Here is a 24997-nt window from a genome sequence, read left to right on the forward strand (position 1 = left end):
GAGCAAATGGTTTTTACCTCCCCTCCCTAATGAGAGAATGCATAGTTTAAATCACCATGGTTGGGGAAAATAGGGAACATAGACCAAATTAATGCCATTTGTACCTAGTAAACCCAAGGACAGATGAAGTCAGGAGAACAAATAACAAAAATCCCATTAAAGCCAGACCAACCCAAGGTGAAAAGTAAAACGGTAAAGTAAAGCCAACCAAAGAATAACTCCAAACTCCCCTATTTGTTCATTTTGATGCATCAGCATATTTAAAAAATGTACCTGGGAAGCTGATGACTATTCTGCTGAAACTCTCCCTTAAGATTCTCACCCACAGGAAAAAATATATATATTAAAGACCCTCAAGAAAATGTTCCAGTGTGGGCTCACTTTTAGTTTCTCCTAAACTCTAAGGGATCAGAGAGCAAGGACAGCTCGTCCTGAGCATACCCCCTGATTCTGTCTCCAATGCCCCCTTTTTCTCAGACTTCCCAGTGAGCTACCAACAGCCCTGCCTTGGCTCACTTCTTTCCTATAGCTTTTCTAGAGAACAAAGCAGAGCACCATCTAAGCTCTCCCCTGTTGTTCTTCTCCCCTAAGACCTTCCTTGGTTTCTCTGTCTAGAGCTTTAATAAACATACTCTCAAAATCACCTGGACTTGTGTTGTGAAATCCTTTCTATATGAAGTCAAAAACCCACACACTACAGGCTGGCCTGAAACAGACCCGCTCCAAGCCTGTCACTGCCCCGTAACAGTGTCAGGGGCTGGGCTGGCCCCCACATCAGACCCGGAAGAGGAAGTTGTGCATCAACTTAAGGAACGTGTCATATTCTTTTTCTTAATGCAAATGTCTCTATTTCATGGATTTTATATGGGTGATGAGAATTCAACTCCTTCAGGTATTGCTAATTTTCTTGATATCTTTTTGCTTTCTTCTAGTTTACCTAACACATATAACACTAGCTACATGCTTGCTTTAACTCATTTAATCCTCAAAATTTCCCCATAAGGTAGGTACTGTTGTTAATAGCTGCCCTTTTTAGATGTAGAAACATCTATAGACCAAGTTAATGGCAGAGTCAGGATTTGAACCCAGAGAATTTCGGACTTCAAAGCCTGTGCTCTTAACCCCTAAACTTACTCTCTCTTTTTTCATTCTGTACCCTGCCTCTAGTTTAAGATATTTTTCTAGAAGTAAATGGTATATTTGTATACCTGTAGAACAATAGGTCTGAAGCAACCCTAATGAGGGCCTATTGTTCTGTGTAACCTGTAGGCATTCATCAATTGAGCCAGAAAAAAATTTCAGAGGTCACTTAATGCTTCAAGATGTAGATTATGGTTAAAGTGTAGCTTTTCTAAGTCTTGAAGGAACTGGCCAAATAAATGCTTTTCCAGGTCCTGGAGTTCTAAATCCTAGGCTCTCCCAGCAATTACCCCAAAAGAACATGGACCGGAAAGGCAGTTGAACAGCTGGTGGCTCCGAAGAAACACAGACCTGCTGATCCCTGGTCTCCATCACATTCCTTGGGCCCTGGACAGCACTCTATTTTTTTCATTTTTGTACTCACTCTCAGCTGGACCTATGTGGTTTTATTATTCCGTGTTCATTTAGTTTATAGACTTTCAATGTTGTTGCTTTTCACATTATCTGTTCATTACTGCTAGATTTTGTTTTTATTAAATAACCACTTTATTTTTTTCTCTTTTACTTTTCTTTGATTTTAAAATTATGCCTTTATTTTATCATGTCTTATTTTTTTACCTCTCTTCTGTCATTCTATCTTTTGTTATGTATCTCTTTCTCTTGCCATTTTAGTTTCACAGCATGCTGTTTAGTTTTCTAGATTTTTTTTGGTGTCTTATTTTTTCCTCAACTTCTACAAATGATAAGCAAGAAGCCCAGGCAAAAGGGGCATAGTGTGAGATCCCTCTTCATCCTAAAGGAAGGAAGATAAATGTCTGCTGAGTTAGGCCTGCAGTGACTTGTTCAATCTCCACATCACACTTCTAAAATATTAACTTCAGATGTCTTTCCAATGGTTCTAAACCATCTGTACCTTTAACAAAATCTTCCCTGGCATTTTGTTGTTGTTGTTTTTGTTGTGTGTGTGTGTGTGTGTGTGTATTCAACTGTAAAATAGCCAAGGGTTTTTTCCTCTTTAAAAATCTTCAAACTTAAATTCAATATGTGACTTCATTCTGAATTTCTTTGTGGGAGGTTGGGGGGAGAGTAGCATATTCATTTTCTTGGTAATTTTTAATATTGATATAACTTTAACTTGCAGAAATATTCTAATAATATTACAAAGAACACGTAATCTTTTAACCAGATTCACAATTGCTCACATTTTGACCCGTTTGCCTTATAATTTTCTCTGTATATTACACACATTTTTTCTCTGAATCATCTGAGAATGAATTGCAGACAACATGCTTCTTTATTCCTAAATAGTTCAGTGTTTATTTCTTATGAACAAGGATAACACTTAAATAATTATATTAAAATAATCAAAATCAGCAAAATTATCATTGATGCAATAATCTTATTTAATCCAAGTCCATATTAAACTTTTGACAATTGTCCTAATTATATCTTTTGTAGCAACCGTACCCCCTCCTCTTCCCCCAGATTCAGTCTAAGATGACACTTAGTTGCTATGTCTTCTTTAATCTGGAACAATTCCTCAGTCTTCTTTGTTTTTCATGATTCTGATATCTTTTACCAGTTCTTTTTGCTAATCATGGAGGTAGCTGCTTTAGTAGATTTCCTGTGCAAATAATATACAAGTCACTCATTAACCCAACAGGGTCTGTCTGGTACCCCAAAATCCATTAGGAATCCCTCTCTCCATGGATTTAAAAAATACCCATTATCCAATCCCATAAATCCTTTGATTCCTTCTGCATTTACTGAAAGAAAAACAGTGGCAGAGATAAGGCTTTGCCAGCCATGCTACTGTCACTTAACATGACATTTGATATCTGAGCTTTTGTGATTATGTAATCATGACATGTTTCTTCTGACCTTCATTCATCTCCCCGGTGAATGGAATTGGTATGTCTCAGTATTTATATTCCTTCTGCAAGTGCATACAAATCCTTTAAACATCAGATATTGATTTGAGTCTTCTAAACGCTCTATATTTTATAGGATGAAGCCTGGTGTGTGTAGAAATAACTTCATGAGAAGTCAGAATGCCTAATTTAAAATTCCAACTCTCACTTTAGGGTCTGTTACTTAATCTCTATCAAATTGAGATAATAACACCTAATTTATAAATCTGTAAATCTTAAATAAATGTATGTAAAGTGTCTGACCTTCAACAAACTTTAGCTTATTGAAACTTTTCCACTCCTAAACTCAAATGTATACTAGCTTTGATTAAGGTATTGCCAAAACCACACACACAAATATTCCAAAGTATGAGAAGTATTTTCACGGGAATCACATTTAGGTGAAAGATAGATGGATCAATGAAGAAATCACCTGGCTGGGCCATTCACAACCTTCATATTGACTCCACATGCCCCTCAATCAACCACCCAATTTCTTTGCTCACTTTCTAGCAAAATTCCTCTGGGGACTGTCTCTACTCACAACCTCCTATTTTTCCTTGGTGTCTTGTAGCAGTTTCGGAACATTCTTGGCCATGATCTAGTTACTTCCTCCCCTTCTGCAGTTCCTCCGTCGGGACCACATGTGTTTCTGATCTGATGATCTTTTTCCTGCCTGTGCTTCTTGGTGCCTTCATTCTTTCCACTTGTGTGCTCATAAATCCAGGTAGGGAGTCATCTGATGTTTGGGTCATTTGCGTGAGACACTGAGAGAGCCCACAGATGGGAATATGGAGCTGTTTTTTTCCACCAAATGAGCTGGAAGAGAGGGGAGATTAGTTTGTAAGGTTGTGTTTCAGCAAAGCTCCCAGGAAGCTGAGGATGCTTGGTCAGCAGAATGCTTCACAAAGATAGGCATCAGCCTCACCTGGGAGGCTTGTGAAACCACAGATTTCCAAGCTCCGCCCCAGAGCTTTTAATTGAGTAGATCTGAGGTGGGGCTTGAGAACATGTTTCTAACAAGTTCCCAGGTGAGGCTGAAGCTGGTGGTATAGGGAGCACGCTTTTGAGAACAGTGTCTACATGAAGTAATAGGTAATGGAATCTTGTGCTGGGGAGCTGGAAGGAACTTACTGATATTCAGAGCAATTGCTTTTCTTTTGAGACTGTGCAAAATAAGTTTTGCCCTTTTCTCCTGACAGCTCTTCCCCCTGCCCAATAAACCTATTTCTGGTTTCTATTTCAGAAAGTCATCAGACTCCAGCTGACTTTGCCTTACTCTGAAAAGAATTGAATTGCTAAAAGGGTGGGCCTTCTGAGGACCATTTTAAAAGCCAGAATAATAATAATGATCATTAAATAAAAGAATTAATAGTAAAAAATAAAATAAAAATAAAAGGGTGGGCTTCATTTCCACAGAGTAGGAGTTTGAGAAAAGCAAGAGTTCAGAGAGAGGCTTCTATTTAAAAATTAGATTTTTAGCAATTAGCATCAGAGAGGTAAATTCCAATCTGTAATAATAAAAGCGTAATATAAGAAAAAGCTAAAGGAGTTCATCACCACCAAACCAGGATTATATGAAATGCTGAAGGGTATTCTTTAAGAAGAGGAAGAAGAAGAAAAAGGTAAAGATAAAATTATGAACAACAAAGTGACAACAAATACATATCTATCAACAAGTGAATCTAAAAATTAAGTCAATAAAAAAAATCTGATGAACAGAATAAACTGGTGAATATAATAGAAGCAGGGGCATAGAAATGGAATGGACTGACAATTCTCAGGGGGAAGGGGGTGTGAGGGGTGCAGGAAGAGATTGGACAAAAATCTTATATCTATGGATGAGGACAGTGGTGGGAGGTAAGGGCATGGGGTGGGGTGGGAACCAGGTGGAGGGGAGCTATGGGGGTAAAAAACAAGAGGAACATCTGAAATAACCTGAACAATAAAGATTTATTTAAAAACAAATAAATAAAGCGTAATATGCTAATTTGACCATATGACCTTCCAGACAAAGCCATGGCTGTGAGGGAAGCCGGTGCTGGCAGCTGGGGGAAGGAAGGCCTACTCTTGCATGAATTCCATGCATTGGGCCTCTAGTATAAAAGAAGTGGATTGTGTAGAGAGGGAAAAACTAATACAAGACTTTAAGAAACAATTGGTAGATTTAATAAAGCAGATTACCCTCCTGAACGAGAGGCTCATCCAATCAGTTGAAGGCCTGAATAGAATGAAAGGGCTTATCCCCATTTTCACCTGCCATGGATAAGGGGAAACTCCTCCTGCCTGGCTGCTTTCAAATGTGGAACATCAGTACTTTTTCTGCCTGCAGACTCTAACTCAAATATTGGCTCTCCCTGATTCTCAGCCTGCTGGTCTCAGCATTACCTCTCCTGGTTTTCCACCTTGCCAACTGCAGATTTTGGGACTTAGCTCCCATAATCACATGGGCTACAAATTCTTTAACATAAACACACACACACACACACACACACACACACACAATATCCCAGAGAATCCTGATTAATAAAAGCAGAGATGATCCCAGCCACAGCACAAAGAAGTCTTCTCAGAAGGCACCTGATGAGGAACCAGCAAGAGGAAGGTGCTTTGAGCCCAGTGATTCCTCAGGATGGACCAGCTTGGAACAAAACCTGAGCTTTGTCTTTAGTGTATTAATACATCTTCAGCATAATCCTCACTGTAGGCTAAACTTACCCTCGATCAGCCAAACCCACACTAGGGATCAATGGTTTGGTCTCCCCAATGTACATTTTTGTTATTTTTTCTAGAGCAGTGGTTCTCAAGCTTGGCTACACATTGGAATCACTTGGTCTTGGAATATTTCTAGAAAATTTCCATTGACCTAACCATTCTACAGACCAGGTAAAACAGAATCTCTGGACAGGAGGCTTGGCCATGGTGTTTAAAGCCCTCTGGGTGATTCCAGTGTGCAGCCAAGGTTGAACCTCTGAGTCCAGAACACCGCAAGTTTGCTAGGAACTAAATATTATCTAAATTATAGTTCTGAGTCCCCATATTCCTCTGGTTACAGTGTATAAAACTACTTGACAAACTGGGTTCATAAGAGCAGTAAATATTTTACAACTGATCCTTCTTCATGACTCAAAGCTATGTCATTTTGTAAATTCGTTTGTAAACATCTTGACGATACCTTATTTAAAACTTAATCCAAACCTAAAATATGGGTAGTGTTATGACTACTTCCAAGACAGTAAAACTGAATATTAAGGATGTTGTGACTTGCAAAGTTCATATAGCTAATAAATAGTAAAGCCAGAATTAGATCTGAGGTTAGTGGATCCAAATTTATAATCATCTCTACTCTACCTATTAATATAGTAAAGTAGTATGTTCTCTGTGACTTGAGAAGTCACTGTTTTTTACTTTGCACTAAACTCTGGATGCCTACTGGGAGGCATGTAATAGATAATGTAAAATATGACAATTCTCAGAACTAATGGGTTATTGGCAAGTTAGTAACCTAAATCTCAACTTAAAGTAACTTAAGTAAATTTTCTAAATGAAATAGACATGTTCAAAATCCTCATTGAAATACTTCATTCATAAAATAATTATTCAATTGCTGCTGAGGGTTTTTTCCCCAGACTTTTTCTTTCTTGAGAATTTGTCATGGAGATGTCACATCTAATTTAAACAAAAATTGCCTTCCCTATCTTGCTAACCTGTATTCTCAATGTGCTTGGTTCCCAATTATCAGCAAATACAACATTCATCTTCATATCTGTGTTTGCCATCTTTTGTATCATTAGATCGTTCTGGTTTTTCCCCCTCTTATTCTATAGCCTTTCCTGGGAATGGTGGAGAGCATCTCACATATTCCTGTGGCTTCGGAAGTATAGAAAAAAAATGATCTCATTTCATATCAAACCTAAAAACCTAAAAGACAGATGGGTGTTACAGATGATGAACTTGAAGTTTAGCCAGGGAAAGTAGCTTTATTACTTAGATAGTTAAGTAGTAAATGGCAGGGCAAGAACTAAAGCCCAGTTTCATGCAGTTTTAATGACTGCAATCTCTTGGACCCCCCAAACTTATATTTCCTTGATTTTCCTCTGGAGAATCTATTGCCTTAAGGACTTGCCTTTAGACCAGTCTGAGCGCTTCAACCCATATAGATTGATAATCTAATGGGCTGTCCTAGAATGTAACCCTTCAAGTTAATTTTTCCATCAATGTTTTTTGTTTTCTATTGCCAACTATGGTGCCAATCTTAGATGAAGTAGCATGTGGTGGACCACATTAGTTTAGTTCCCAGTGGATGGTAGTTCTTAGCCTAAGAACAAGGCTGGTATATACAGCATTGCTTATAGATGCTACTTGGAAGGTTTGGTGGGACCCTTCTGGATATAGTCGTGAATACCACAGTGGATAGCTAAGCTATAGTGACCAGTGTTGCAAATTTGACCAAAAACTAGTTACTAGCTTTTACCTTATAAGAATCCTGTGTGCCTGACTGACAGAGAAATCAGGTAATTAGGTGAAGATCTCCCACCACCATTCCAAGGTCCTCCATGCCTATCTCAGGTTTATGGTATAGTTCGTCCTGCATTGGTGGCTAGCCATATGGATATGTTCTTGCCTGCATGGGAGAAATGGAGAGGGAGCAGAGGCAGAGACTAGGTACATCTCTGCTTCTCTGCTTTCTCTCTGATTATTAAAAATTATGAAGTCTGATTTCTGGAGCTGTTTAGATGAACACTGCCCTCAATTTATTTGACCTGTGGAATTCTATGGGGGGTATTAGGCCATTTCACCCACCAGGAACCAATTCAGTGACCTTACGTAACTACTGTCCTAAGAACATCTCCAGTGTAAGAAGACACCATGGATGGTTATGCTCTGCTGGGCAGTCTAATATACATAGAGTTCTGTGCTCTAGAAGTTGACATAGGGCTATAAAGAAATGCTCAGCTTCACAAGTCTTTGCCACCTAACCAGTTGAAAATTGGCATATGCCTAGCCAACTGGAATTTGTAAAATATTATTGCCTGCAGCAAAGCTCTGGGCCTGTGGGTGACCACAAGTCTCTCCAGTGGTCTGAGGCTGGCCAGAAAATAATGCACCTCACAGGGAGCATTCAGGGAGTGTGACTTCTGCTTCAGGGAGCGTGACTGTTCCAGGAATTTGAGTCTGACCAAGAATATTTCTTGCCTCTCTGAGCTGAAATTCCAAGCCCTGAGACTATACTTTTTAGAAATGTTATATTAATGTATAATTTATATACCAAAATTTTCACTCATTTTAAGGGGGTACACTTCAATTATTTTTAGTAAACTTAGAGTTATGAAACCATCACCATAATCCCATTTTAGAACATTTTCACCATCCCAGAAACATCCCTCATGACTACTTGCAGTCACTCTCCAATCTCCAACTATCTCAAATGCTTTTTAAAAAGCCAGCTTTATAAAGATAACTCAGAGATAATACAATTCACTCATTTAAAGTGTACAATTCAATGGCATTTTAGTGTATTCAGAGCAACCATCACCATCACCACAATCAATTTTAGAACATTTTCATTACCTCAAAAAAGAAACCTTGTGCCCCTTAGCAATCACCCCCTGCCCCAACCCTTTATCTCCCCTAGTCCTATGCAACTACTAATCTACTTTCTGTCTTTAGAGATCTGCCTTTTCTGGATATTTCATCTACACTGAATCATGTAATATGTCGTCTTTTGTGACTGGCTTATTTCACTTAGCCTAATGTTTTCTGTTTTTAAATTTTTTATTGAACTTATTGGGGCTACATTGGTTAATGGAATTATATAGGTTTCAAGTATACAAATCTATAATACATGTCTGTATATAGTTTTGTGGGTTCACCACCCTAAGTCAAGTCTCCTTCCATCACCATTTATTCCCCCTTTACTCTCTTCTACCTGCCCTCACCGCCCACCCCCCCTTCCTTCTTGTAATCACTAAGCTGTTGTCTGTGTCTATGAGTGGTGGTTGTTTTCTTTTTGCTTAATAACTTCACCTATTTCACCCATTCCCCAAGCCCCTCTGACAGCTGTAAGTCCATTCTCTGTCTCCATGAGTCTGTTTCTATGTTTGATTGTCTCTGTCATTGAAAAGTTTTACTATTAATCTTTTTCTAGTAAAGGTATTAACTCTGAAAAAATAAAATAGACTTCTGTTCAGCTAGTTTTCAATTGGTTGTTCAGGCCAATTGTCCTATATTTTAGTTGTAATTCCAGTTTGATCCTGGGAGGAGGTTAGTGTAACTTCCACCTACTCCGCTGCCATCTTGGATCTCAGCCTAAACTTTTCAAGGTACATCCATATCATAGCATATATAAGTACTTCATTTCTTTTTTAAAATATTTATCTATATTGTTGATGGTATTACAGATGTCGCCTTTATGTTTTTTCCCCCCATTGGTCCCCTCCACCCCACACCTGCCCCTCCCAGGCCTTCACCAGACTTTTGTCTGCGTCCAGGGCTATGCATTTATACATATAAGTTCCCCAGTTAATCTCTCCTCATTCATTTATTTTTATTACTGATTAATCTTCATGGTATAGCTATATACCACATTTTATTTATTCATTCATCAGTTGATGAACTTTTGGGTTGTTTCCACTTTTTGGCTATTATGAATAATGCTGCTATGAACATTCATGTACATGTTTTTGTGTGGCCATACATTTTGATTTCTTTTAGGTTTATACCTAGGAGTGGAGTATCTGAGTCATATGATCACTTTATGTTTAGCTTTTTAAGGAGCTGCTAGACTGTTTCACATTCACATCAGCAATGTATGAGGGTTCTAATTTCTTTACATCCTTGCCAACACTTGTTATTATCAACCTCTTTTATTGGTATGAAGTGGTATCCCACTGTGGTTTTGATTTGCATTTTTTCTGGTGGCTAATGGTGTTGAGTATCTTTTCATGTGCTTATTGGCCATTTGTCTATCTTATTTTGGAGAACCATGTGTTTAGATACTTTTCAAGTTATTTAATTGGATTGTCTTTTTATTATAGAGTTGTGATAGTTCTTTATACATTCTATATACAAATCCTGACATCTGAGATACAAAATTTTTCTTCCATTCTTTGTATTGTATTTTTATTTTCTTCAAAGCTTCTACCTCTGTTGTAGTACCTTACTTCCTCCCGGCTCATGTTGTAGCTAGTTGTTAACAAATAATTACCTCCTTGGAAATCAGGAGCTAATTGAGGGCCACACCTTTATTTTGGTTTACCCTCAGAAACCTAGGTGGTTCTCTGCACATATATACAGTTTATTAGAATTAAGCCCTAAATTCTAGGTTCTATTATCTGAAGTATTTCAAAAATATCACTAAAGCCAAAGATTTTGTTTCCCAAGTAAAATCAACACGGCTGCCTTATATCTGAATAAGATAAATGGGTGGACATGACTGATTCTATCCATTAACAATTGTTCCCTTTATCAAGGAAAAATAGCATTGATATAACAGTCAACACTTTATAAATAGGTCATATTCCAAAAAGGTATTTGTATGGCAGTTACTTGTAATGCTGGACATATTTTCACCTACTGCCAACATGATAACAATGATTCAATTAACACATCTGGTATCCAAAGCCAATGAAGCTTAATGTAATGAAGCTTAATACTAAGTCCATCATAGGCCAAAAGAGCCCTTCATGATCAGGACTTTCCTGGGAATTGAGATGTCATTCATCATGTTATTTCTATGGAAAAGTGTGTAATAGCACTGGTGGTAGCATAAGCACATATTTGTTTTCTGTGTAAATCGATTGTAGACTTAGTGACCTCTGGTCAGCAAGCCTGAATTTAAAAGAGGATTTGGGGGTATAAGGAGGATTTCTTACAAACCCCAGTAGTGGCTAGTTATTCCTAAGGATGGGATATATAAACTTGAGCTTTGGATATTACCCAAATACCAACGTCAGGAAACAGTGAATATTTGAATATTATAAACTATCAAAATGATGGTCATGAAGATTATGCAGTTACATGAGCACATGTATATAAGTGGAAAATGGCCGAAACCGGTTTGGCTCAGTGGATAGAGCGTCTGCCTGCGGGCTGAAGGGTCCCAGGTTCGATTCCGGTCGGGGGCATGTGCCTGGGTTGCGGGCACATCCCCAGTGGGAGATGTGCAGGAGGCAGCTGATCGATGTTTCTCTCTCGTCGATGTTTCTAACTCTCTATCTCTCTCACTTCCTCTCTGTAAAAAATCAATAAAATATATTTAAAAAAAAAAAAAAGTGGAAAATGTAGGCTCTGATATTTAAATACTACCCCCCCCCCAAACACACACACACCCCATAAAGAAAAACAACAACAAAATTCTAGCAGAGGAAAAAAAAATAACTGAAAACAAAGAGACCAAAATGCTAACAATATATTTGGGCAGAATTACCTTTTTCTGCTTCTCTTTATTCTGAATTACTTCCAATTTGCTTAGATTTATTTTTATTTAAAAACACCAGAATAACTTATCTTTCTCAATTTTAATTTCTGTGAGAGCAGGATTGTTTGTGTGTATATTAAGATATTGTCACTGCATAGAAGAGTTTGTGGGTTTTTTTAAAGGTGCTTAAAAGTATTTATTGAGTTATATAAGTAATGAATTAAAAAGTTTCAGAGCTGAAAAATAAGTAGGGTTTAGAATGCAGTGATGTGCTTGACAATAAAAATAGTAATTTTTCTTCTTTTTTTAAAAAATATATTTTATTGATTTTTTTTTACAGAGAGGAAGGGAGAGGGATAGAGAGTTAGAAACATCGATGAGAGAGAAACATCGATCAGCTGCCTCCTGCATACTCCCTATTGGGGATGTGTCCGCAACCAAGGTACATGCCCTTGACTGGAATCGAACCTGGGACCCTTCAGTCCGCAGTCAGATGTTCTAGCCACTGAGCCAAAGCGGTTAGGGCTAATTTTTCTTCTTTATAGTTTTCTCAAATGGAGTAAAGGGAGACCAGCACCATGTAAAAATTCAAGAAATCATATAGTTTTTAGGGGCTTATGTTGTAGAGAAAGATTTCACAGCATGAATGTAGTCTGCTTTTAACCAAACACAAAAGGATGTGTAGAAATATAAGTTCTACACACAAAAAAAATCTAAAAAATATGCACTTCATATCTTTCCCAGCCTAATTTCCAGAAAGGGTGATCAATAATGAAAGAAGACTAGTACTGCAAATACATGGCAGGTATCTTTTCAGTTATCTGTTTCATTGTGATTTGTGTGTGTAGAAGGATGTCTCACAGTTTAGATTCTTGTAGAACCTAGAAGTTGTGATACTTCCTCAAATTCTTTAGTATAACTGCAAATATTCCAACACTCATATGCTGACATTGTATTATAAAGTTAACTCTAAATTTCATACATTGGTATATCTGCAGCAATCCTAGTTCTCAAATGTCCTAAGGAGAAAAAGGCTAGAGCAGAACTGGAAACGTTACTAATCATAGTCTGTAACACATGGTGTTTTCCCCCCCTGCACACTTGCCAGTGTACTTTTTCTGGATTAGTTTCAAATTATTTTAGTAATTATTTTGTAAGAAAGATTGCTAGAATAGGTGCCATTTCAGATTCTTTTTTAGCTACTGCATTCCAGTTTTGAATGAACCATATTCTTAGTCTTAACTTTTTAATAATACCAATATACGTAAATCTTGTTTTGTTTGTACTTAAGCATATTTTAAGAATAATTGGCACTGAATAATGGAAATATGCCATTCTATAAATAACAACATTCTTTTCGTGATTTTCTACATTTGCTTGAGTTGTCCAAACTTTTCTTTTTTAATCTTGACAGAGTTCTCCAAAGACTTTAGATGTTTAGGGACTATGCAAGTTAAATAGCATTTCATTTTTTAAAATAAAAGGTACACATGATCATTTATAGCTTTTTTAAAAAGTCATGCCTAAAGGATAAAAAGAGAAATCTGTAATTTTGGTTCAATTTAGTTTAGAATTATAATAATTTTACAATTTATCTCAGGGCTGACAATCACAGAGACTTAATATAAATCTTCAAGCATCTAAAGGGCTGCTTTTTAGGCAACTGAAATAATTTTTTCCATCTACACTGAGTACTTGTACAGAAGCTAAAGCGTAAGTGCCTTTATAGTTTTATAAACTCAAATAACTGAAATGGATTTTTGAAGAGATGGGAATATAAAATAAAGATATTTTCCTCAAAGATGCTTGATAAAATGGGATAAGCAAGCCATGAATCTGAGTGGGACAAAAATGAAGTACTGGACTTCACTTTCAGTGCTGGATAAATAGTCTTCTAGACAGTGTAATCAAGTGCTACTGAACAACTAAGACATCCGAAAATTGATAAAAAGAACTACATTATATAATTTTACGATTCACCAATCTCTCTGATTCTCATAATGCTGTAAGTGATGTGACGTCATTGTTTTATGAATGAGGACACTGGGATGTAGCATACTCAGGAGACTTGCTCATGCTGCCTTTGCTAGGTTTTTTGTTAAATATGGAGTGAGCCCTAGCTGGTTTGGTTCAATGGGTGGAGAGTTGGCCTGCAGACTGAAGGGTCCTGGGTTCGATTCCGGTCAAGGGCACATGCCCAGGTTGCAGGCTCAATCCTCAGTAGGGGGTGTGCAGGAGGCAGCCAATCAATGATTCTCTCTCATCGTTGAGGTTTCTATCTCTCTCTCTCTTCCTTCCACTCTGAAAGCAATAAAAATATATTTTTAAAAAATATATGGAGGAGGGAACAAAGGTATTATAACATCCACAAAATGAAAGTGAAAAGGCACACAAAATGACAAAAGGAATGGAGGAAGTAAAAACAAACAATATATTGGAAGATATGAAGCAGACTATGGGGACACTGACTTGGCAAATCCAAGAGAGTTAGTCAAAGGCCAGTTGTGGGGAAAGCCAGAAAGCCACCCATTTTTGTTCTATAGAAACACCCGAGACCCAGGAACTGGTGGAACCAAATGCCTCCAGAGGTGGAGGTTAGTGAGTAGATCTAAGGCTCTGTGAGGCGATGTAAGGCTCTATGTTACTAGTAGGGGTTTGTCAAGGGAGATCTAAAACAAGGGACTGTGTTTAAGAAGCACCAGCACTTGACATCTCCCCCATTCCTTGGCTGTAACTGCCTTTCCCCAACTCCTGTAGAGGACTGGAAAGAGTAGAGGAGAGAATGTCTGGCAAGGAGGGGTTAGAGTGAGGTAGGAAGAGATACTAGAGCAGATGAGAAAGGGGATTACCTTAAGAAAAAGGGAGATTAAATGAAACTGTTATGATGAATGTGCAATTCTCCCTGCTCCACCCCCCAGCCTTCTTCCTCCACTCCAAATGGCTGTCTAGCCAGCAGGTTTTTATTTTTTTATTTTATTTTTTTTAAACTATCTTTTTTTATATATATACATTTTATTGATTTTTTACAGAGAGGAAGGGAGAGAGATAGAGAGTTAGAAACATCGATGAGAGAGAAACATCGATCAGCTGCCTCCTGCACACTCCCCACTGGGGATGTGCCCGCAACCCAGGTACATGCCCTTGACCGGAATCGAACCCAGGACCCTTCAGTCCGCAAGCCGACGCTCTATCCACTGAGCCAAACCGGTTTCGGCAAATTTTTAGAGTACAGTTGCTAAATTGCACAGCTCTGGGGGAGCCTGGCATACACACAGTGTATGTGAATGACACCGATGAAGCTGTGAGTGCCCAGCTTTCACACCCATACATGAAGGCTCTAGATCAGAAGCACTTTCTCTGAGAAATGGAACCAGTCCAAGAAACAAGACCCAAACTTAATTATGTGAGATTCACCACCTGAATGGTCCCACTAAGTCTCCTAATAGCGAAGGCAACATTTGGCAAGTCCCTACTAGTAACACAGAGCCTTAGATCTACTCTTTTTTTTTTTTTTTTTTTTTAGATCTACTCTTTGAAACCCCAGGCTCCAGTATGAACTTCTAGCCAAGAGTCCCCAGGCTAACATGAAAAACAGAGACTGAAATAATTAGGAGAAAAAAAACTTAGAGGAAATAAAGTCTGTAGGGAAAAAAGAAAAATATCATTAATGTTATCAGAGATATGAGAAGATAATGCATATGTGGAAAATATACAATATTTTATTATGGTAAGGAATAGCCATAGAACCAAAAAAAGCCTCTTGGAAATTAAAAAATGTGATAGCAAAAATGAAAACTTGATAGAAAGTTTAGGAGATAAAGCTAAAAACTCTCCCAGTTAACAAAGCAAAAACAATTTTTAATTTTAAAAAATATTTGTTAAATACAGAAAATATTTTTTAAATTAAGGGATCAATTCAAGACATCTGACATCTGAATAGTAATATTTTTAGAAGTTGATGACAAAGGAAAAGGGGGAGGATACAATAAAATACAATTTAAGGAAATTCCCGAGAACTGAACGAGATGTATTTTTACATTTAAAGGGTCCACTTAATGCCCAGAAAAATGATAGAAATAAAGAAAATAGATTTATACTTTAGTACATCATCATGCAATTTTAGTACTTTGGAGTCCTATTTGATTATTAACCAATAACATTTAAAATAAAGGTTAAAAATACAAATAGGTGACCCCTCACATTTTTATTTTATTTTTTTGTTAACCCTCATGGGCGGATATTTTTCCATTGATTTTTAGAGAGAGTGGAAGGGAGGGGGAGAGATAGAAACATCAATGTGAGAGAGACATATCAATTGGTTGCCTCCCACATGCACCAGGATCAGGGTTGAGATAGAACCTGCAACCAAGGTATGTGCCCTTGACCAGAATCGAACCTGGGACCCTTCAGTCCATGGGCCGACACTCTATCCATTGAGCAAAACTGGCCAGGGTGGCCCCTCAAACTTTAAAAAAATAATAACCTTAGATCAAGGAGGAATTTTTAAAAGATGAACTTGGCCAGGGGTGAACCTGAGGGGGAGCCTCCGGTGAAGGATTAAAGCAGACAGACAAGAGAATAAAGCTGGGGCTAGCTAGCTGGGACACTGTTCTCGGATGGAGAGACTGCCACAGCCTGTTAACCGAGTCTTTATTTTATAGTCAGATCCCACGAGGCAAAGCAAGGGCGTGGTCAAGATTTTAACAATGTTCTTGAAGGTTTCAAATCTACTCAATTACATGCACCTGAACGCTATCAAGCCCACATCACTCAGCCTCCTGGGATCACAGGTTCGGACCATAAGGTCAAGCTTACAACTATTGCCTTTGGCTATCATTGTGCTGGGAGGGCTTTGCCCTCCAAGCTGGGACTTGCACGTGGCTTTGCCACGAGAGGACCGTGCCCTCTCATTAGTCTGAGGCTTGCACCTGTCCAAACGTTGTAGCCGCTCTCTACATGAAATAAATCAATGGAAATAGAAAAATGTTATAAACAATACCTCTAGAAGGAAACTTTAGCATCTCAAATGTCCTCATTATTAAATACAAACAATGAAAATTAAAGAACTAAATATTCATCTTATGAAATTAGGAAAGGACTATTAAGAGTCTCAGAAGTTAGTAATAAGGATAGCATTTAAAAATTAATAAATTAGAAAACATACAAAAAGGATAAAAAATAAAAAGATGGTTTGGGGGGAAAAACATAAATGGAAAAAAATTGTGTGAGCTACATAAACTTTTTGCAAGCCTGATAAGGTGAAAAAGTGACAAGATTAGAAATCACAAAGGAGAAATAACCACAATCCTGAGTGGAAAAATATTTGTGTCTGATGTTCTACAATTTTTATTAATGTGAAATATATTCATACTCCATTTTGAAGTTAAAAATAGAATACAAAACAGTAAGTACAGTGAGGACCCACTTTTTTTCCCCCAATATATTTTATTGATTTTTTACAGAGAGGAAGGGAGAGGGATAGAGAGTTAGAAACATTGATGAGAGAGAAACATCGACCAGCTGCCTCCTGCACACCCCCCACTGGAGATGTGCCCGCAACCAAGGTACATGCCCTTGACCGGAATCGAACCCGGGACCCCTGAGTCCGCAGGCCGACGCTCTATCCACTGAGCCAAACCGGTCAGGGAAAGGACCCACCTTTATTAAGACAAAATAAAAGCATATGTTGTATATTCATGGAAAAGAGTATAGATCTTGAACAAAGGTCTTCTTTCAGCCTAGAATTATGGTTGATTTCTATATTAGGCTTACAAGTATGGGTAACTTTTTTTTAAAAAAAGATGTATTTTTATTGATTTCAAAAGGAAGGGAGAGGGAGAGATAGAAACATCAATAATGAGAGGATCAGTGGTTGGCTGCCTCCTGCACGCCCCCTACTGGGAATTGAGCCTGCAACCCAGGCATGTGTGCTTGACCGGAATTGAACCTGGGACCCTTCAGTCAGAAGGCTGACGTTCTATCCACTGAGCCAAACTGGCTAGGCTATGGGTAATTTTTTATATTGGTTTTATAACAAATACTAGTATACTTAAAGGTTAGTGTGTAAGTTAACAAACATTATAAACTATTTTAGGTTACTGAACAGTAACTATTTAGTGTAACATTTAAGGGAAGACAATTTTAAATTTCCCTATTTACTTTGCAGTTTCCACACCAATATGTTTTATTTTGTAGCAACATACTTCTTGCAATGTGTCGTTACCCAAACTGCTGGGATTATGGTAATATAGCAAAGTAAAGATCATTTTCTCCTTCAATGAGATAAAGCCATAAAGGACAGGCATTTAGCTCTTCCTTTCTTTTTTAAAGATTATTTTGTTGATTTTTAGAGAGAGAGGAAGGCAGAGGCAGAGAGAAAGAAAAAGAGAGAGAGGGAGAGAGAGAGAGAGAGAGAGACAGAAACATGGATTGGCTGACACCCTACTGGGGATGGAGCCCGAAACCCCAGCATGTGCCCCATCAGGAATGGAACAGTGACCTCCTGGTTTATAGGTCAATGCTCAACCACTGAGACACAGGGGTCCTGGCCTGAGTGTATATATTGAGTGCCTACTATATGCCAACCATTGCCCTAAATCAGTGATGGTGAACCTTTTGAGCTCGGCGTGTCAGCATTTTGAAAAATCCTGACTTAACTCTGGTGCCGTGTCACATATAGAAATTTTTTGATATTTGCAACCATATTAAAACAAAGACTTATATTTTTGATATTTATTATATATATTTAAATGCCATTCAACAAAGAAAAATCAAGCAAAAAAATGAGTTCGCGTGTCACCTCTTACACGCGTGTCATAGGTTCGCCATCACTGCCCTAAATGCTGCCGATACAGGTTTACTAGTAATTAAAATAGGCAAAGCTTGTGCCCTTAGAAAATGTATTATCCTGTAAAACATAAATATGTATCCTTTATTTTTTTTAAATCAACTTTATTGAGGTTTAGTTTGCAAACAATAAAATGCATTCTTTTACTTCAATGAATTTTTTTTACACGTGCATATACCCATATAACGATCACCATAATCAAGATACAAAACATTTCCATCACCTCGGATCACCTAGTCCTATTCCAGTGAATCCTTTCTTGACACCCCCAGCAGCCACTGTTCTGTTTTCTGTCGCTGTAGTTTAGATTTGTCTTTTTGTAGTTTCACATAGATGGAATCATACTCTTTTGCCCAAACTCTGCTTTCCTTTGCTCAACATAATTTATTTTGAGATGTGTTTCTGCATGTTAAGTAGCTCACCCATTTGCTGATAATTACTATTAATTACATCGTATGGCTATGCCCCAAGTTCACCAGTTGATGAACATTTGGGTTGTGTCGAGTTTTTTGTCATTAAAAATAAAGTTATGAAAATTCATGTACAAGCACATTTTTATTCCTAAATACCTAGCAGTGGGATTGCTGGAACACTTAAGTGCCTAACTTTATAGTAAAGACGAACTTCGCCAAAGTAGTTGTAACCATTTTTGCATTCCCATCAGCAACAAGAAAGGTCCAGCTGCTCCATGTCCTAGTTAGCTTTTGTTATCTTCTTTTAAAGTTTAATGGGTATGTCGTGGACAAGATGCGTTCCTCACCCGTCCCAGGCTACTGCCGTAACCCCACTTTGAAACTGATTCTTTTATTACATTTTTTGTAGGAGTCTGAAAGAAAATGGCTGGCTTGAGCCTGCAGATGTTGTGTTCCTATTTTTCCTCCAGAAACCCGCAGGCGCTCTCCAGAAAACATAAACCTGGTGCGGGGCGGCACTAGCCCCGCAGACCTCCAGGAGCCGGCTCTTCATTCCAGACCGCAACGGATAGGGGCTCCTGACGCACCCATATTTCCTGGAGGCCTCGCGTCACCTTTCTGAGAAGTTCCCAGGGAGCCGCGCGGGGCGGGGCGGGGCGGGCTGTGCCCCAGGCCCCGCCCCTTACTGGGACCCGCCCACTACCCCGGGACTGGGCCGTAGCTGGAGCAGGAAGGTATTTTCCGGTCTCGCGATTGGCGGTATTTACGCGAGAAGAAAAGACGGCAGCCATAGGCCGGACGGTGGCCGAGGCGAGGGAAGGGGTGTGGCCGGGGAGCGCGAAGTCCCTGAGGGTGAGGGAGGGGGGCGGGGTCGCGCGCTCCGGGCGTACGCATGCGCGCATGCAGCTAGGAGAGCGGAGTTGAGGGGAGGGAAGGGGGTGGCGGCGGCCGGGGAGGCGTCGTTATTTCCGCGGTCTGCTCGGTGCGTGGCGGCGCGGGTGGCCACTGGAGTGGTAGGTAGGGACCGCCCGTGCGGAGCCATTGAGACTTCCTGTCTCCCGTGTCTGAGCGCTCAGACCCCGCTCTTGTGGCAGATCCTGGGGACGCCAGGTCACCCTGCGGCCCCGGCCCTACCGCCGCGCCTCAGGTAGGAGCTGGGGTTCCCGGACACCCGCTGCCCGCCGAGGCCCGGCCTTGACGGGTGTTACCGGGGCGAAGACCCGGGCCGACGTGTGCCCGCACTCCGCGCGACAACAGCCCTGCCCTTGCTTTTGCGCCCTGTGGGGCCGGGGCGTGCTGACCCGGTGGGGAGGGGGTGCGCGTCCCCTCCTCAGGTGCACCCCTGCTCTGGGCCTGGCGGGGGGGCCCCACGGGGCGCTCCCGCGCGCCGCGCCTCTCGGCCAGGCTGTGCCGGGGTCCTGCGGGCTGGGAGAGGCGGCCCGTCGTCTCCTGGCAGGTGGGGGGTCACCCTGACCCGAGTAGTTGGGAGAGGGGAGCCTGAAGGATGCCTTGGCCTGAGTCCAATGTCGGAAGCTCTGGAGTGGGTTCTGCTGGGGCCAGTGCTGGCATGAGGTGTGCTCTTTCTCCTGAATAGTGAGCAGGCAAACTCTTTGTGAGCTCTGGTAGGTGGTTGGCCAAGTAGATGAGCCGCAGTGGTGGTAATTATTGTGAGACTTCATTGTATGAAGACATGTTTTTCCAATACCAGCCGCAAACTCAGAAGAGCTGGGCTCAAGCACTGGGGTGAGATTTTCATCCCCGACTTAAACGCACAGGGGCTTGCCGATAGGCTGGCCCCGAAAGCGACGTCCGTCCTGCCTTTCACACCAGGTGTTCATTCTGCAGGCATCATGGTTATGAAAGCGTCCGTGGAAGACGATGATTCAGGATGGGAGCTCAGTGTACCCGAAAAGATGGAAAAGAGCAGTGCGAACTGGGTGGACATCACTCAAGATTTTGAAGACGCTTGTCGAGGTGAGTTTGGATATTTGGATTGGAAGCTCAGAATTTGGGCAAAGGTAACATCAAATCTTGATTGTGATTTTGGCAGTGTCTCCGTAAATCAAGTCAGTAGATAAGCGTGCTTTATGTAAGTTTTGTTAACCACACTCATTCATTCTCTATCCTCTAGGTTTAACTTTCATTTAAAGCCTATATATATATGTGTGTGTGTGTGTGTGTGTGTATATATCTATATATATATATGTATATATGTATATATATGTGTGTGTATATATATACACACATATATATACACACATATATGTATGTATGTATATACGTGTGTATATAATAGAGCATTAAATAAATATGTTGAGGCACTTCTATTAAAATTTTCTTCACTTTTTAACTAAAGGTTAGAGTATCTAGCAATAATTTTAAACTGTGCAAATGGAATGTGTTGACCTAAAGACAGTAATATTGTTGTCTGTTTGAGGTTTGAAAGTGATCAGATTATGTCATGTCCTGCTTAAGATCCTCCAGGGGCTTCCTGTGGCATATAGAATAAATTTCAACTTCTTGCCCATGGCCTTTATGATCTGGTGCCTGCCCACCACTCAGATACCTTTTTTTTTTAATTCTCACCTGCGGATATGTTTTTTTATTTTTATTTTTTCCCCCTCAGGGCCTAGGTTTTTATTTTATTTTTTCATATTTCAAGAAAAATGATCTTAAATATAATAATGTTACATGCAATAAACACCAATTATTACAGAAAAACGATCTTAAATATAATATTACATGCAACAAACATTAATATTTCAAGAAAAAAAAAGAATTTTAAGTATAATAATATTACCAAAACTGTACTAACAGTATGATATCACAAAAGTTGTAGGAAATATTAAAAATCTGCAAATAACAGGATTACTTCTACTATAGTCTAAAATATTTTTTCCTCTGGCTCTATTTTTTGTTCATCAGTTTATGTTGTTCATTATATTCCACAAATGAGTGAGATCATGTGATATTTATCTTTCTCCAACTGGCTTATTTTGCTTAGCATTTTTTTATTGATTTGAGAGAGAGAAAGAAACATCAACGTGACAGAAAAACATCAATCAGTTGCCTCCCGAACATGCCCCAACGGGGAATCGAACCCACAACCTGGGTATGTGCCCTTACTTGGGACTGGAACCCACCATCTTTCGAGGTACAGGACCACACTCCAACCAGCTGAGCCACATCATTCAGGGCAAGATTTCATTTTTGTACCACTCTCCCACTGGGCTCATTTATGTTTAGTTGTGTTTTTTGTTTGTTGGTTGGTTTTTTAAAATGTATTTTTATTGGTTTCATAGAGGAAGGAAGAAGGAGAGAGAGATAGAAACCTCAATGATGAGAGAGAATCATTGATCGGCTGCCTCTTGCATGTCCCCCACTAAGGATCGAGCCTGCAACCTGGGCATGTGCCCTTGACCGGAATCGAACCTGGGACCCTTTAGTCTGCAGGCCGATGCTCTATCCAACGAGCCAAACCGGCTAGGGCTGTGTTTAGTTTAAGTCCTTATCTTGTTAAGCACTACAACATGGTCCTTCTTTGAATATTTTGTTTTTCATACCTTAAATTACTTTACCCCTGGGTCTTCACATAGCTGGCTCCCTCCTGAGCACTTAAAATGTTACCTCTCCAGTGAGGACTTGTCAAAACAACCAATCTAAGCAGATTCACCCCCTTCTATCCAACTCCAGCTCAGTTAAATCACCCTGTTTTATTCTCTTCATAACATTTACCTACTGTCATAAATTATCATTTTCAGTTATTATTTATTATCAGTCTCACCCACTGGATTGTAACTCTGTGAGTTCAGACATCTTGTCAGTAACTTAGCAAACAGAACATTTCCTGATATATAGTAAGTTCAATAAATGTTTGGGCATAAATGGTTGGATAAATGAGCATGTTTGTATGAGGGGAAAAGCCTTACTGAGGTAGGAGATTGAAGATAAGAGAAAGGAACAAAGAGTGAGAGCTTGAACTTTAAGAGAGAATTGGCTCAAAAACATGGTAGAGAAATTAACTTGGGGATGGGGGAAAATCAATATATATAAAAGGCTAATATGCAAAGTGTCCCCTCGGGAGTTTGACCCAGAGACCAGGAGTTTGATTGTTCACTATCACATGCACTGACCCCCAGGGGGCAGTGCAGAATGAAGGAAGGTCCCAGCCAGCAGCTGGGGAAGGGAGGCCCCAGCTGGCAGCCAGAAAGCCCCCATCAGCCCTGATTGCTGGCCAGGCCTAGGGATCCTACTCAATGCACAAATTTTGTGCACCGGGCCTCTAGTGGGGACATAATGAGACAGGAGGAACTGAGGTTAGGATGTGAAGATACAGGTCTATTTCTAAGTGGATGGAGAGGAATGGTGGAGGGATTCACACCTTGATGGCTTCTACATTAGTGAGCAAGAAGGTTAGGTCTTTGGTGGTGAAGTAGGGGGTTTTTAGAACAGTGCTCTTAAGGAGAGGAGTGAAGACTTGGAGCAGCTGCAGATGGAAAGGGAGCCAGTTGAATATAAGCAGAATGATAAATCATGTGCCTACCCTTTTACTCTTAAAATATGTGTCCAATTAAAATATGCCTGAGAGAGAGTGGAAAGAACATTAGACTGGGAGTTGGGTGATTGCCCATGTACTGGTATGGGCAATCTAAGGAAGAGAGAAAGAAGTGTAAGTTACAGTGTAGTTTTTGTGCTCAGAGATCTTAGACTATTAGTGGATCTCATACCTATCATCTTGCACTGATTTTAAGTGATCTATATTAAAGGGCTGTTATTATGAACCTAAATGGGAAAGGTTTTATGACGTACATATGGCTTAAGTTGGGGCTTAAAGAAATGGTTGAGTTTCTCTAAGTCAGTGGTTCTGAACCTTGGCTGCACATTAGAATCACCCGGGAATCTTTTTAACATCCTGATTTCTGGGCCTCATCCTCCGGAAATTCTGTTTCTTTGTTACTAATGTTGTGGCCCCACCCCATAACAAAGAAACAGAATTTCCAGAGGATGAGGCCCAGAAATCAGGATTTTAAAAAGATTGCCAGGTGATTCTAATGTGCAGCCAAGGTTGAGAACCACTGCTCTAAGTGAACATAGGGAATTATTCCAGTGGTTCTCAACCTTCTGGCCCTTTAAATACAGTTCCTCATGTTGTGACCCAACCATAAAATTATTTTCGTTGCTACTTCATAACTGTAATGTTGCTACTGTTATGAATCGTAATGTAACTATGTGATATGCAGGATGGTCTTAGGCGACCCCTGTGAAAGGGTCGTTTGACTGCCAAAGGGGTCGCGACCCACAGGTTGAGAACCGCTGTTCTAGGCTGAGATGAACCATTAGAGTCAGATACAGTTTTTATGTTTGAGGAACAGTGAATAATTTTGCTTCCTGATGGAAGGACCTCAAGTAGGAAATATGGTTTAATCTCTGCTTCAGTGTGGATTGAGAGAGGGTAGTATGTCATTTTGTTGCCAACATCAAACCATCCTATTAACTTCTCCATAATTAGCTCTTGCATTTTCTCAAGTGGCACAAATGTGAGGTGTACTTCTTGAAACTAAAAAGTTGATATAGAACTAATTGTCATTTACATGTAGATTTAGAACTAAAGGCTTTTGGCATTGTGGGACTGGTGCTGGGTGCCAGCAGCAGGTGCGAGCACTGGGTGGGACTGTGGCATGCGGGAGCAAAGAATTTTCAGTAACCACCAGAGGCCCACCCCAATGACAGTGACCAGCACCCTGCCTTGGTCTGGCACCCCCGCTTACCTACTCCACCATCCCACCACAGTTGATGCCCGCCATGTTCCACACTCTGCCACCTGCTGCTGACACCCGCCATATTCCACACATGTCCCCAGGTGGTCAGTGCATGTCAGTGACCAGTTTGGTTGTTCCACTTCGGTTTATTTGCATATTAGGGTTTTAGATATATAGATAGACTAGAGGCCCAGTGCACGAAATTTGTGCACTGGTAGGGTCCCTAGCGGCTGCCAGCTGCCGGCCGGGGCCTCCCTTCCTTCCTCCGGTGGCTAGCAGCTGCTGGCTCCCTCCCTTTCCGCAGCCGGCCCCAACCCCTGATCGAACTCCTGGACAACTCCCAGTTAAGGTGACAATTTGCATACTATGCTTTTATTATATGGGATATTTTTATTGCAGAGAGGAAGAGAGAGATAGAATCATCAGTGATGAGAGAGAATCATTGATCAGCTGCCTCCTGCATTACCCCCACTGAGGATCGAGCCCACAACCAGGCATGTGCCCTTGAC

At 40.0% G+C, this 24997-nt stretch overlaps 1 protein-coding gene across 7 annotated transcripts in view; it reads left to right on the plus strand.

Moving 5' to 3' along the window:
* Window positions 1-19626: 19626 nt before the first annotated feature.
* NAA35 (N-alpha-acetyltransferase 35, NatC auxiliary subunit) overlaps window positions 19627-24997 on the plus strand; it is a 48059-nt gene continuing 42688 nt past the window's right edge. The window contains exons 1-2 of one of the 7 annotated variants that reach the window (XM_059657086.1): window positions 19627-19876; window positions 20560-20703. In XM_059657086.1, coding sequence (XP_059513069.1) covers window positions 20580-20703 — 124 coding nt within the window. In that variant the 5' untranslated portion in view covers window positions 19627-19876; window positions 20560-20579. Of the gene's footprint in view, window positions 19877-20453; window positions 20473-20559; window positions 20704-24997 lie in introns of those variants that run through there. The other 6 variants (XM_059657087.1, XM_059657089.1, XM_059657088.1 and 3 more) reach the window with 6 other exon arrangements.

The sequence above is a fragment of the Myotis daubentonii genome, chromosome 11, assembly GCF_963259705.1.
Source record: "Myotis daubentonii chromosome 11, mMyoDau2.1, whole genome shotgun sequence".
NCBI classification, from domain to species: domain Eukaryota; kingdom Metazoa; phylum Chordata; class Mammalia; order Chiroptera; family Vespertilionidae; genus Myotis; species Myotis daubentonii.